This window comes from Rhincodon typus, chromosome 12 (assembly GCF_021869965.1).
Source record: "Rhincodon typus isolate 14 chromosome 12, sRhiTyp1.1, whole genome shotgun sequence".
In the NCBI taxonomy this organism is placed as follows: domain Eukaryota; kingdom Metazoa; phylum Chordata; class Chondrichthyes; order Orectolobiformes; family Rhincodontidae; genus Rhincodon; species Rhincodon typus.
Window position 1 is genome coordinate 58,764,508 of NC_063343.1, and position 15,179 is coordinate 58,779,686.

The 15,179-nt window shown below is 42.5% G+C and overlaps 1 protein-coding gene across 2 annotated transcripts in view; it reads left to right on the forward strand.

Moving 5' to 3' along the window:
• Positions 1-15,108, forward strand: part of LOC109916803 (fibroblast growth factor 1-like) — a 43,529-nt gene extending 28,421 nt beyond the window's left edge. For both annotated transcript variants that reach the window (XM_020516549.2, XM_020516548.2), the window contains exons 2-4: positions 300-505; positions 2,428-2,531; positions 14,489-15,108. In XM_020516549.2, the coding sequence (XP_020372138.1) occupies positions 337-505; positions 2,428-2,531; positions 14,489-14,683 (468 nt within the window). In that variant the 5' untranslated portion in view covers positions 300-336 and the 3' untranslated portion in view covers positions 14,684-15,108. The remainder of the gene's footprint in view (positions 1-299; positions 506-2,427; positions 2,532-14,488) is intronic.
• Positions 15,109-15,179: the final 71 nt, after the last annotated feature.

The following is a 15,179-nucleotide window of genomic DNA, read 5'->3' on the forward strand; positions in this document are numbered from 1 at the left end:
GTGTGTGTGTGTGTGTGTGTGTGTGTGTGTGTGTGTGTGTGTGTGTGAGAGATGACTAAAAGATCAGACATGAATGTGATGCCTTTTGCTGCTGAGTAGCTTGCCAGTACCTGTGAACTATCTGGGGAAGATACAAGAGCTTGTGGAAGAGGAGAGGAATAGGTCTCGGGGTGAATAAAAAGCCTAGAAAATATATAAATATAGTTGTGATGTAGACTTCAAATTCCTAGTGTCTTTGTTTCCTAAACTGGCATTCCTTAAAGTGCACAGTTTGTTATATGCCCATTGATTTATTGCAGGGAAGAAGAGCCACATGAACACTGTGCTGGAGGCAACATGGATGCTGGAACTGTGACAAGTTTATCAGACTTGTCCAATTCCTTCAATCACTTTCTCGTGAATTACAAAGACCCAAAGCTCTTGTACTGTGCAAATGGAGGTTACTTTGTTCGAATTCTCCCTGACGGACAAGTAGAGGGGACGAGAGACCGCGGCGATGCATACAGTGAGAATTCTTTTTAGCCTTCGTGTATACTGCATTGTTAAAGTGTGTGTTTATATGTGTGTTTGGACTTGTGTCGCTTGGCAACTGCTTTGAAACTTTCCAAGTTCAATTCACTAAGGACTTCTTAGCAGTCAGGAGAACAAAGTTTCCAGTGGTGTTTTAGGGGGACAAAGAAATGAAAACGCTAATGCCCTGTTAGTTTCTCAGTACAATCATTTGAACATTTTTTTAAAGCATTTATAATTTACAGGAGAATGATCATGCAATTTTCACAGTGAAGCTGACTGTTATTCTCTGTAAGTGCACAAGGAACAAAGGAAATAGCAGCAGGCTTAGGCCATTCAGCCCGTCAGGCCCATTCCACCATTCAAGTTAATCATGGCTGATTTTCTCCCTCAGTCATTTTCCCACACTATCTATTTTCCCACACTGCCTAATACCCTTGACAGCTGTAACATCTACACATCTATCGATCTTTGTCTTAAATGTTAAACTTTAAATTCAAATCAGTTGTCTATTTTTTTTAATCATCTTTCCTCTCCCAAGCCTACATCATCCGGGTTCTATTCCCAAGGGACAATTTTCCATTTGTGCATCTCTGGGAACAATGTAAGCTTATGTGACTACGCAGTTAATGCAATTCCTCATTTCATCTGGATCAGCTCATGCATTTCCATAGTCTGGATAACTGCTACTTATATTGGGAGTGGGGGAGGAGAAGGCGAAGGGAAAGGGGAGGTGAACATGAAGCCAAAAATGGCCAAAGCCCAGGGGCAATGATGCCCCATTAATCTTAATGGCTCTGTTTTATTATTGGCCTCTAGCTCCGTCTCCCACCCAGCAGTCGGCCAAATAGACCATCTGACTGGCAGGTAGGAGGCAATCCTGGCAATTAGGACTGGGGTGAGTGCAGGACAGGCGAGGGTCTGAGTAGTGGAGCTGGTGATTGAGTTAGATGGGTGGGGAGACTGGCAATCAAGTCTGGGGCTATGGCAGACATTTGGGACTGAGCTTGGGATGCAGTCTTGCAAGTTCAGTGAGGGGTGAATCTGAGATTGATTTGTGAGGTTGGGCTAGGCGGGGGGGGAGCTGGTTTGGAGATTTTACTGATTGGGGTGGGATAGGAGAGAAACTATCAATTGGGGTGAAGTCAAGGTAGGGCAGGTGGGGGGGGGAGGGGAGTTGTGAAGGTCTGTTTGAGACCAGGATTCCCTTTTGGGTGTAGGGTCACCAATACGTTTCCAACTGGCCCACAGGAAGTGCTAAAAGGAACTACCTCAACCTTCCTCATGGAATCAGCAGCTCATATTAACTCCTTATTGTTGAGTATTTTTGGCCTCTGGAAAGATTTGCAGCAACAATAAGTCACAAGTCAAGTATCAAACTGCAAACTGAATACTGGTCCAATTGGATTTTTAGAATTGCCTCCGTAACCTGATATGAATGCAACCTAGGCTGAGGGAATTCTTGCTCACTTTTACTCTCAGCTCTCTCTATATCATTCACATTTCTCTCTGTCTCTCTCTCTGCGTCAGTATGTTAATTTGAACAGCAGTCTGCAATAAGGAAAGGAAACAGTCAGAAACAATCAAAGCAGCTGCATCAAATGCTCTGATCTCCTAAAGCTGTAGGGACAAATCATCATTGTTTAATCTCATTAAAGTTTCCAAACAGGATGACTCTATGGCATGATTCACTCTGAGTTATGGTGAGGCTACCTTGTGGTTTAGTGTTTTGTCTTTTCAACGTGCTTTTCATAGAGCATGCAAAATGTTGATGCAGATGAAATGCTTCCTGAATGGGATCTTCCCTCTTTAGAGGGACACGTGGACAGTAAATGCAGTTCAGAATGCCGGAACTCTGTGTTTAGTGTATCTTTGGGTTTGATTATGTCATCTTGAATATAATTCATCCCTCTCCAGTTCGGCTCCAGCTGCAGGCTGTAAGAAGAGGAGTGGTGTCGATTCAAGGGATTGAATGTGGGCGCTACCTAGCAATGAGCGAAATGGGACAACTTAATTCCTCAGTAAGTCGATACCCTATTGTATTTTGCTCACTTTTCATATTTGAATGTTTACTGCACGCTATATCTCTATTACTCAATAAGATAGCCCTAATCAAATTCTTTAGTGATGGATTCCCAATTGGGATCTTGCTTATTCCCTTCCTATCCTGAAAGTTAATGCCTGCATGTGACTCTCTGAGTGTGAGCTGTTCATAATAAGAAATAGGAATGGGAGTAGGCCTTTTGGCCCATCAAGCCTGCACCTGTATTCAATAAGGTGATTTAATCATGATTAGCAATGGTACCTAGGCCGTACATATCCTTTCCCTAATTTTGGGATCCAGAATGCTGCCTATTGTCCCTCCACCTGTACCATATCTGAGATCACATGATTCCCATGAATTTGCAGGATTCCTTCCGATAGCAAAAAAAATTGAAGATTTTGAGATTAGCAAAAATGGAATTAGTTCACAAACAAGAAACATGATCAACTTTCAGGCTGTGTGGATCAGTTAACCTGTTTGCAGCATCGAACCATTAAACTCCTGGAAGCATTGTAGGGCCCATTATTAATTTATATTGTTCACTTTAAATCCAGGCAGTGTCCCTTTTCATGTTTATTCTTCCACAGGACACAGATGTCACTGACTAGGCCCAGCATTTGTTAATCCATCCCCCACTGCTCTGGAGATGGTGGTGGAGAGCCACCTTCTGAACTATTGCAGTCCACCCACACTGCTGTTAGCAACAGAGCTCCAGGATTTCACCTTTAGGATCTAGTCTCTGGAAAACAGCACTACAGTTGTGGATTGATATAACATGTTCAGTGTGGTTAAAAACATCACAAGGTGCTTCTTTGGTCTCTGATCCACAAAGGGGAGATATTAAAAGAGGTGACTGGAAGCCTGGTCAAGGAGGTCTGTTTAAAGGAGCATTTTAAAGGAGGAGACAGACAGACGTGGAGGTGGAAAAGATCAGAGAGGGAGTTCCTGAGTTTCAGGCCTTGGCAGCTGATGGTACATCAACCAATGGCAGAGAAATGAAAATGTCAGTGTGCTACTGCTGAGAAGGGATAGGCTATTCAGCATCTTGATCCTACTCTACCATTTAATAACATTTAATAAGATTCATTTCTAATAAAATAAAAAAGAAGACATTTGGACAGGTACATGAATAGGAGAGGTTTAGAGGGATATGGGGCAAACACAGACAAATGGGACTAATTCAGTTTAGGACACCTGGTCGACATGGACATTTTGGACCAACAGGCCTGTTTCTGTGCTTTATGACTCTATGACTTTAAGATCGCAGCTGATCTGATTGTAACCTCAATTCCATGATTTCCCCCACCCAGATAACCTTTTACTTCCTTGCATATCAAGAATGTATCACGTCTGCATTAAAAAGATTCAAAGAGTTTGCTTTCTCACCTTTTCAGGAAAAGAGTTCCCATGACCCCCAAACCACTGTGAGGAAAAAAAGTTTCACCTCTGTTTAAATGGACAAACCTTTATTTTTAAACAATGATCCCTAGAACAGGATTCTCCCATGAGAGGAAACATCTTCCTCACATCTGCCCTGCCAAGACCCCAAAGGATCTATGTTTCAATTAAGTGGGAACTAGCTGTCTACATTAATCATTTGCCACAAGGTGCAATTAATCTATAGGCAGAGACCCAAGCAAATCAGAACCATCAGAACCAGAAACATTTGTGTTTTGTACTTGCCAATGCTCATTCTCAACCATCATTGTTCCGCCAATGGTGCAGGTACTTCAGTTTTATAAACCCAAACTGAAGAAGTTCCTTTCCACATCTCCTCTTCTCTCCTTCTTACCTCACTTTCCTCCTTTAAGGCATTTGTTAAAATCTGCCAATTTGACATGGTTTTGATCACCTGACTTAATATCTCCTAATGTGGTTCAGTGCACACTCTGTTGTATAATGTTCCTGTGAAGCACCTTGAGATGTTTGATTAAACTAAAGGCACTATATGAATATGTCACTCAGAGATAATAAGAACTGCCGATGCTGGAGTCAGAGATAACACAGTGTGGAGCTGGAGGAACACAGCAGGCCAGGCAGCACCAGAGGAGCAGGAAAGTTGATGTTTTGGGTCAGGACCCCTCTTCAGAAATTTCCCCATTTCTGCTCCTCTGATGCTGCCTGGCTTGCTGTGTTCCTCCAGCTCTACACACTGTTAACTACTATATGAATATGTGTTCTGTTGTTGTTGCTAGGCATTGACTCATCAGGTTTAGGTCAGCCTTCAGTATTTCAACCAAATGACAACTCTATCTTCATTCATGATTCTTGACAATGAATGCCAGAAACCTTTCTGATTGTCCTATCAAATGTTTCGTCCACTGCTTTACATTTATTAGCCTGTTTAAATGAATTCAACTAAAACACTATCTCAATTAAGCCTGGCCCTATCATCATGAAAAGCAAATTTCCAAAAAGGTTTGCTGAGGAAGGATGTTCTTCTATAAAGGAAGTGCAGTGAAGATTTACCTGGGGTGGTAGAACTGACATATGAGGATTACATTTGTTGCAGTTCAGAAGGGGGGGGGTGGGGGTGGGGGGGTGGGTGCGGGGTAGGAATCTCATAGAAACCTATAAAATACTAACAAGACTAAACAGGATAAATGCAGGAAGGTTGTTCCCAATGGCAGAGGTCACAGTTTGAGGCTACACAGTGTAGGTCATTCAGGACTGAAATGAGGAGACAGCTCTTCACCTAGATGCTGATGAGTCTTTGGCTACCACACAAAGCATTCAAGGCCAAAGCATTATATGATTTCAAGAAGATGGATGTAGTATTTAGGGCAAAAGGGATCAAAGCTATGGGGGAAGGCAGGAACAGGCTATTGAGTTGGATGACCAGCCATGATCATAATTAATTGGTGGACAGTCTCGAAGAGCTGAAAGTCCTACTACTGCCCCTGTTTTCTACATTTCAATAACAGCAACTCAGAGCAGTAACCTCTATTGATCTCCCCCACTTTCTCACTCGAACCTGAGCTGTTAAGTGAACTCTAATGCTTTAATATAAAACAAAGAACTGCTGGAGATCTGGAACAAAAACAGCAATTGCTGCAGAAACTCAGCAGTCCTCGCAGCATCTGTGGAGAGAAAGCAGACTTAACGTTTTTGAGTTCAGTGACTCTTCTGTTTCGGAAAACAATTTCTGTTTTTGTTCCTAATGCCTTTATCACTGCCCTTCCGATATGAAAGGGGAGAGGGAGACAAAGCATTAAATGTGTGAAGTCCAACATCTCTTTAGCTCAACTCTTAATTCAATAAACTTGCTGGTGAATGGCAACTAATAGGCAAGATTTTAGAATATGTCTGGCACTGTGGAACAACAATGGAATAAGTCTGGCTGGGCTATCCAATCCAGGTGGACAGTGCTGATGCAGTACTGACAGAGTGCCATGTGGAGGTGCTGTCTTTCAGATGAGACACAAATCGGGGCCTGGTGTAAAGTCCCTGTGGCACTGTGTCAAAGAAGAGTAGAGACGTTCTCCTAATTCTTCTGGCCAAAATTTAGTATCTGACAAAGATCACTAAAACAGGTGTTCTCTTAACTTCTCCTTCACCACAGTTGAAACTGATGTATGTGCTGTCTGATACATTGATCACAAAGGGCCCTTCACAATGACACACTTGTCCATAACAGCTTCCTTCTCTTAACCCGCCCTCTCTTTGCTTTCCTTCCTTGCTATTCTATTCTCTTGTTCCTTCCTGTCATGCCATTAATCACATCCCACAGCTTGACTCCACTCTAAGAGATAAGTATAGGGGAGGTAACGTCTTTGTAAATTACTGTAATGAGACAAAGGAAACAGGACTCACCTGTCCTCTTTGAGCTCAGGAAAGCTACAGCCCCTTCCCCCAGTCCCTCAAAAAAAGCAAAACAAACTGGACAGAGCAACTGGGAAAAAGCAACTATCAAAATCACAATTGCTAGAATGAAGATATCTATTCACATCACAGCCTTTTAACCAGCAAACATGCTCCAACTCCCAGTAATAGTGGAGTTTTGCCTTGTTTCAGCTCAAAAATAGATTGTTATCATGGTTTGCAGTACAGACAGGGTTGAGGAAAAAGCTTCCTTGCCAATTTGCTCACCGTCCTCCTTTCACAAAAACTGATCCATCATAAGCTTGGATGCTCACAAATCTCCACTATTTCACTAAAAATGCACAGGCTCTTACAGGGTCTGCCAACCCCCTGACGAATGATTGGGGTACCAGAAGAGTCTACGGACACTGGGGCCTAGCTGATGACTGAACTGAACTTCCACAGATTTTCTCTGTGACCTGTAACTGGACAATTTGCCATATGATCAGAATTCAGGAAGATGCAGTCCCCAATAATCCTTTGGGAAGTCACAGTTAAAGGAGGAGGATTCCTAATTGATGTGTGGGAGCTGGGGAAGTGGGAAGAGGGAGAGGATCAATACTAGAGGTTTTGGAAGCCATTGTCAAAGTAGGAAACTTCATGATGCACTTTGAAGGACTTCCCCTTGCCCCATAAAGAACCTGAAAATCAAATTTTAAAATGTACCTTGATGGGCCTGTTCCAGACCATGAATTCACTCTTACAGATCCGGCCTGACAAAAACGTCATCACATTTTCCCAGTTCTGGCTAAATTTGTGGATTGGCTATTGATGACATCCTCTGAATAGGCCACTTATGTCAAATAAAAACAGGTTAGACTTGGAAGACCAGGTGAGAAAGCACTGAGATTGGAGGGGGTGGGTGGCTGCTTTAACCGTGCCTCCCACCCTATGACCACAACCATTTCTGCCAAGCAGGGGAGGGTTAAAATTGTTGCTTATGAGCCTTCATGAGGAACTCCAGAAAAGACATCATTGTCAAGCACAATATGCATCTTATAGAGGCTGTTTGATAGCTTGCAAGAACTGAAACTCCCAGGTAATATTAACATCATCCAGGCACAAACTGTTTGTCCTACCTTAGTTAACTTAGCTTCCTGATCTGTACAACTTTATGACTGATATCAATTGTATTTTGTTAGGCAAATGTATTGAGAAATAATCTAAATGGAGTTCAGATACAAATCAGACTAAGCCAACTGAATACTGCCTCTGTTCTTATGTTTATATCCCAGCTTTTTAATAACCTTGCTGAGCTAAGAGCAGCAAGCCATAATGTCAAAGTTCACAGAGAAATCATGTCCACTTGGATAAGGAAACAGAGACGATGATGAAGTTCATTATAACAGCAATTTGTATTTATATAGAGTATTTAGCTCGTGAAATGTTATTGAACTGAATCGACACTGAAGGAAATATTCAGGTAGATGACTAAAGGTTTGTTCAAACATTAAGTTTTGAAGGAGCATCTTTAAGGAGAATGAGATGGAGAGAATTAAGAGGGAAATTCCAAAGTTTTGCGCTCATTCATCTGAAGGTCATCACGATGTAGTGATTAAGATCGGAGGTTTGTAAGGACGTATGATCAAGAAGCAAAAGAAGGTCTTTCAGCCCTTCGAGCCCACTCTGCTATTTAATAAGATCATGGATGATATGTTTGGAATCTCTATCAAAATATCCCTCAATCTTTCACTCCCTTGCATACCTAAAAGGCCAGAGTTGGATGAGCTCAGGATCCTGGTGGGCGTATGCGTGGTTTAAGTTACAATGCTAGGAAGATTGAGAGCATGGAAGGGTTTGAAACCGAGAATTAGACTTTGAAGGTGTGTTTCCAAGTCAGGAACTACTGTAGGCAGTGAGCTCAGGAGAATGGCAAACAAGACAAGTAGTTAAGAATACACTGGAGCATTTTGAATGACCTCAAGGTGAAGGAGTGTAGAAGATGGGAAGTCACCCAGAAGTGCATTATAATAACCTGGTCTAGATATAAAGAAAGACATGGGTGAGGATTTCAGTTGAGGCACAGACACAGTCAAACAATGTTACAGCAGTGCAGGTCAATAAATCATCAGTTTCTGAAGAGAAATGAACCTGTGTTTAACAGAAATGTAATGCCTCTACATTAAGTCTAGTTTTAATCAACACTTATTACTCCATACCAGGGATTAGACTCCATCAGGGTACCTGATACAGGAATGTTTATGTTATCCCTCACTACATAAGAAATTAAGTATAAATAATACGGTATTAAAGAATCCAACAGATGTTTATTACAGCTAAATAATATATACAAACATTACATTTACAGGCACATCAGGGGGTGGCACAGTGCTAGGGACTCAGGTTCGATTCCAGCCTGTGTGAAGTTTGCACATTCTCCCCGTGTCTGCATGGGTTTCCTCCTACGGTCCAAAGATGTGCAGGTTAGGTGGACTGGTCATGCTAAATTGTCCATACCAGCTAGGGACATACACGTTAGGTGGATTAGCCATGGGAAATGGGTTCTGGATGGGATGGTATTCAGCGGGTCAGTGTGGACTTGAAGGGACGAATGGTCTGCTTCTACGCTGTAGGGATTCTGTGATGATATCCTTCTATGATATCAGTGCCTGGGCTAATATATCACTATAAGATTACAACTGAGCAGCATGCTCCCAATAGCAACTCCTGCTTCAAGTGATCCCAAGATAAGATGAAATATGAAGCCATTACACTCTCAAGCCACATGTAATGATACAGTGACGGTATGAATATATTAACACCACAAAGTAGCATCATAAATAGCTGCCTCAGGGACTGGGAGCAGGAGAGAGATACAGATTAAATTGAGTGAACAGCCAGGTGGCAAATGGAATATAATGAGGTTATTCACTTTTGTCACAAGAATAGAAACCAGACTATTCTTAAAAGTGTGAAACTTTCTGTGTGAAACTGTTTTCATGAAATTGCGATGTAACAAGGCTGGTAAAGGTTAATGTTTTTGATACCTGACCATTAAATATTACCAATGTATCTTTGGTATTTATGGTAGATATTTTTGTCAGGCAAGAAATTAGGGTTCATGAGACCAAGGCAGATTAATAAAGTTAAATCTGAAGTTAAGTGATCAAATTGAATAGTGGGACAGATTGAAGGGACTAATGGCCTACTCTTCCCATTTTCCTAAAAAGAGTGCATTGTAATTTTAAGGTAGGTCATGTGCATGTTGCCCCAACAAAGCAACTGAAATTGATATCAGTAATAACTGTATTAATTGATTCATATAAAAGGTCCTCTACTATTTTAACAAGGGTTAAAATAAGTATGTGTCATTTCGCATGAATATAACAAATAGGGAAATATCCTTCTTATTAATATCACAGAATGAAATGTATATGTTCTAAGAGCCAGCTTGACTCAGTTCCTAATATTCTGTTCCTAAGTCATAATTCCAGACAAAGGAATTTGGGCAGTGCTCCCAAACTTTGGGATAAGTTTGCCCATACACATGTATGTAAACAATTTCTTGGAAACAATCAAAGGGTGGCATCTGAGTTTCTCTGATGCCACAATCAATGTTCTTCCCCAACCAGTGTCTGCCAAACAAATTAACTGGTGACTCATTACATTCACGGTTTGTTGGGGGGCCCTGGCATTGTGCAAACCGAGCTGGTACATTTACCTAAGAAATGACTGTGCATGTCAAATATCATTGGTATAAAATGCTTTAGGAGGTTTTGTGATTGTGAGAAGTTCAATATAAATACAAGTGCTTATTGCTTAACTCCAATCTCCTAAGGTTGTCCCCTTCTGCACTTCCACTTACCGCACAAAGGCCTGTGTTTATTTTAGAATAAAATCAACTAGTTACTTTTTGACATTTCATTTTCCTTAAACTTTTCTTTGTCCTCTCCAAAAGCACTGACACATGCTGCACTATCATTCTATAGCTGACAGCAATTGCTTCATTACCTCTTTGAAGGAATTCATATATAAGTCCTGTTGGTGATCTCTGGCAGGTGATTTAACAGTGAGTGGGAACATCACATTTAAGTTCATCCTGCCCTCATCTTCCATGCCAGCCCAATTATAAATAGGATCACAGTGACATTCATTAACAGGAACCCGGACGGCTTTTTCCTTCTCTCCCCAGCCCAAGCAGATTGAAGGCAATTGGAAACCAACTGTAGCTCTGTAGCAATCAGAATGATACTGGCACTAACAGCATTAAATTGCAAGGGCAGGTTTATAGAGTAGGTATTGTGTTCACTTCAATATACAAGATTAAGGCGTGAGCTAATGAGTTGTTGAGAATTTGAGAAAGTTAGAGTTTGGCAGGCTAGATAGCGGGGAACAATTGATGGGAGAGTCCAGAACATGGGAGCATAAACCTTAGATTAGGATGATATACTTTCAGGTCGATACCAAGAAGGAATTCCTTGCACAACAGGTTGTGAAAATCTGGAAATGCTCAGCCTCAAAACATTCCCCTCCAAACTACACACCATCCTGACTTGAAACTAAATCTTCATTCCTTCACTGTCACTGAGTCAAAATCCTGGAACTCCCTTCCTCACAACACTATGGGTGTACCCTATCTCGGACTGCAGTGGCTCAAGAAAGCAGCTCACCACTACCATCTTCCCCAGAGAAAACTGGAACGAGCAAAAAGTGCTAGCCTAGCCTGCAGCCTGTAAACAAATGAAAACAAAAAGCTAGGTCAATAGAAAATTTCAAAACGCTGTTAAAGTTTTATTACCGTAGGGTGTAAAAGGAAATGGAATCAAGTTGGGCAGGTTGTATTGAGATACAAATCAGTTACAGTCTGATAGTATAGGAAAGAGGATCAATGGTGTCCACTGTCCAATTCAAGTTCTTGCTGTCTCTTTGTCCTGCAACAGTGGCTACACTTAAATCACATTGCACTGGCAGTTGGTCAAGCCTAGAATCATAGATAACTAATTATTTTCCATCAGCCTGTTCAGACATGTCCCGACACACCTCTGGTCCAGGTGGGTCTTGAACCTGGATCAATCTGGCCAGATATAGGGACATTACCTCTGCCCCAAGGCCCTCATCATAACATAATACAACAGGGAAGGAAGTTGTTTGCAGCTGATCATTGCAGAACAATGCAGTTAGTTTCTTGACTTCTTTTGTTCTCCCCTCATTCAGTCCCTCCCCACTTACATCCACGATTCTTCTGATGCTTTAAGTCAGTTTCAGAATTTCCAGTTCGCAGGTTCCAGCCATCTCCTCTTCACCTAGGATGTGCAATCCCTTTACACATCCATCTTCCATCAGAATAGACTCAGGGCCCTCAATTTCTTCCTGGAAAGAAGGCCTGAACTATCCCCATCCACCCTTCTCCGCCCGGCCGAGTTCACCGTCACTTTGAACAGCTACTATTTTAACTCAAGAGCAAAAACAAAGTTGCTGGAAAAGCTCAGCAGGTCTGGCAGCATCTGTGAAGGAAAAAACAGAGTTAACGTTTCGGGTCCGGTGACCCTTCCTCAGAACTGGTTTTAGAATCAGTTTAACCTGGTTTTGGAGCTTCCTCAGAACTATTTTAACTCCTTTCACTTTCGTCATGTCAAAGGTGGGAGGCCATGAGTACCACATGGGTCCCATTTAGGCCTATCTTTTTGTGGAGTACATGGAAACTTCCCTATTCCAATCGTAATCAGATCCCTCCCCACAACTGTTTCTCCAGGACATAAGTGCTGGAAAAATTTATCAATTTGGCTTCCAATTTACACCCTGTCCTCAACTTCACCTGTTCCATCTCCAACTCTTCCCTTCTTTTTCTTGACATCTCTGTTTCCATTTCTGGGGATAGGCTGGCTGTCGGTATCAATTACAAACTCACTGACTCCCGCAGTAACCTATACATCCTCACACCCTGCTTCCTGTAAGGACTCAATCCCATTCTCCCTGTCTCTCTGTCTCTATTACATCTGTTCTGACAATGCCACTTTCTGCTGGGGGGGTGGCATCAGAAACGTCCAGCTACTTCCTCAACCAAGGATTCCCCATTACCGCAGTCAATTGGGCTCTTAGCTGTGTTGGACCCATCTCCCGCACTTCTGATCTCACCCCTTCCCTTCCCTCCCACAATGACTGTTGGGTCCTTTGAGTCCTCACTTACCACTCCACCAGCCTCCATATCCAAAGGATTGTAAGTTGACATTTCCATCACCTCCAGTGAGGTGCCACTACCAGACGCATATTCCCCTCCCCTCCTTTGTCAGCCTTCTGCAGGGACCATTCCATCTGACACACTCTGGTCCATTCATCCTCCGTTCCCAACACCTTCCCACACCCCCATGGCACATTTCCATGCAATCGCAGAAGCTGTGACACCTGCCTGATTACCTCCTCCGTCCTCAGTATCAAAGATCCCAGATATGTCTTCCAGATGAAGCGGTGATTTACCTGCACTTTACTCAATCTAGCCTCCTATATTCACTGTTCTCCTTATGGTCTTCTCTACACAGGGGAGACAGATTGCAGACTGGGCGACAGCATTGCAGAATATCTATTTTCAGTCTTAAAAATGACCCCAAGCTTCCAGTTGCCTGCCCCTTCAACACACCACCATATTCTCATGCCAACATTTCTAACACAGGCCTGTTGCTGTGTTCCAATGAGCCTCAGCACAAGCTGGAAGAACAGAATCTCATTTTCCACATGGGAGCCATGTGGCCTCTGGGACTCAAAGTCTTAGAGCCTGATTCCATCCTTCTTTGTCCCCACCCCAGACCCAGTCTTTATGACATGGGTTGCTTTTAGCACACCCAACTGATTGTCATCCATTCTCAGGCCTATTATCCATTTCAGCATAGACTACCCTTTCTCTGATACGCTCAGTTCTTATTCTTATTTATTCAGCTTCTTTTCTGTCCTGGCCTGCTATCCACAATCCCCTTGTTTACCTACCCCTTTTATCTCTCTCTCTGTCTTTCTCTGGACTCCATCTCCACCTATTTGTTCACCTCTGCTGCCCAACCAACAGTCTTCAGTACAAATACCAGATTTCCTAGCTGTTATCAGCTCTGATCAAGAGTCATCAGACTCAAATGTAAAGTCTGCTTTCTTCCCAGACCTGTTGAGTTTGACCAGGCATTTCTATTTTTGTTTCACTTCCCGGCTCTTTGCCATTTCCCTTCACTTCTTTACCCTTCAAATGTTTATCTGGTAGCCTTTTGAAGGTGACCACTGAATTTGAATCTGCCACCTATGAGATAGTGCATTTCCAAGTCCTAAACACTACTGTCACCACTTGTTCTTCATCAATCACCTTAAACCATGGTCTCTGGATACTTACCATTGGAAGGAAACAGTCTGTTTTTGGGATTAGATTTTGGATTAGGATGATTACTGTGTTCTGGGAATGACTACCGTACTGTTCCTGTGGAGTCCTGAGTCCCAGTTGCAAACTGAGGACAGCTCCTATTACATTGTGTAATAAATGGGATCAATTCAGAACAAAGAGAGCAGCACAAAACTCTGCATCCCTGAGACATTGTGGGCCATCAGCAGCTGCAGAATTGTTCTCAACTACAACCTATAACCTTACGAGGAATGCAGAAAGTCATGCAAGGGGCATCGCATGATGTAGTTGAAAATGTGGTGCTAAACTGGTAAAGCCACAACATGGGAATGCGGGCGTGCCAAGCAATAGAAGCAGTATGCTAAATGAGAAATCAGAGGAAGGCTCCGCAGTGCTGCCATATCCAGTCATGAACGGTGGTGGACAATTAAACAAACAGTGTGAAGAGCAGGCTCCACGAACATCCCTATTCCCAACGAAAGCAGAATCCAGTGCATATGCAAAAGACAAAAATATCTGAATTGTTTGCAACCTTCCAGACATATTGAGTGAACCATTCTTTGTGTTGGCCTCTTGAGACTTCTGACCATCTCTTTCTGTTGCCTTAAATGGTGCTAGGTTCATGCACTTTTATTTTACTTTCTGTGTTTAAACCGGGATCTTCCTGACCTTTGACATACCAGCGCTGTGTTATTACCTACTACACCATTGGGGGGAGCTCTTTTCATTATTAATTGTTTCTCCTCCTTTTTCCCATACAGCTGACCCTGACAGATGAATGTCTCTTCCTGGAAAAATTAGAGGAGAATGGTTATAACACTTACAAGTCTAAGGAATATATGGAAAGGAACTGGTACGTCGCTATTCGAAAGAATGGAAATGCCAAACCGGGACCAAAAACTAATGTCGGACAAAAAGCTATCCTGTTCCTTCCCATGCCAGTTACAAGTGATTAAATGTATAACTGCAGCATTAAACAGTCTCCTGAATGAAGCAACCTCTGAATGTACAGAAATGCTACACATAGATTAAGCAGTCGCTAGTCAATGTGTCACTGGGGATAATGACAGGACATGGTGGTGGGACCTGTAATGTTTTTATTTCCCTTGTTTTCATTTCTATTCCAACTTTTTCTATCTTGAAAGCATTGGTTCTCCCGGGGAGGAGCAAGGCAATCGCTCCTGGGGTACCGTGTGCTTTCTGGCCTTCATGTTACCATCCATCACATCAGAGCCTAGATGGTGAGACAGAGCTAAGGGCACCAGAGCCAAGCCAATCCTGGCCTCTCTGGACAGTAAGCACACACACACACACACACCATACACACACACACACCACACACACACACACACACACACCATACACACACACACACCACACACACACCATACACACACACACACACCACACACACACACACACACATACCATACACACACACACATACACACA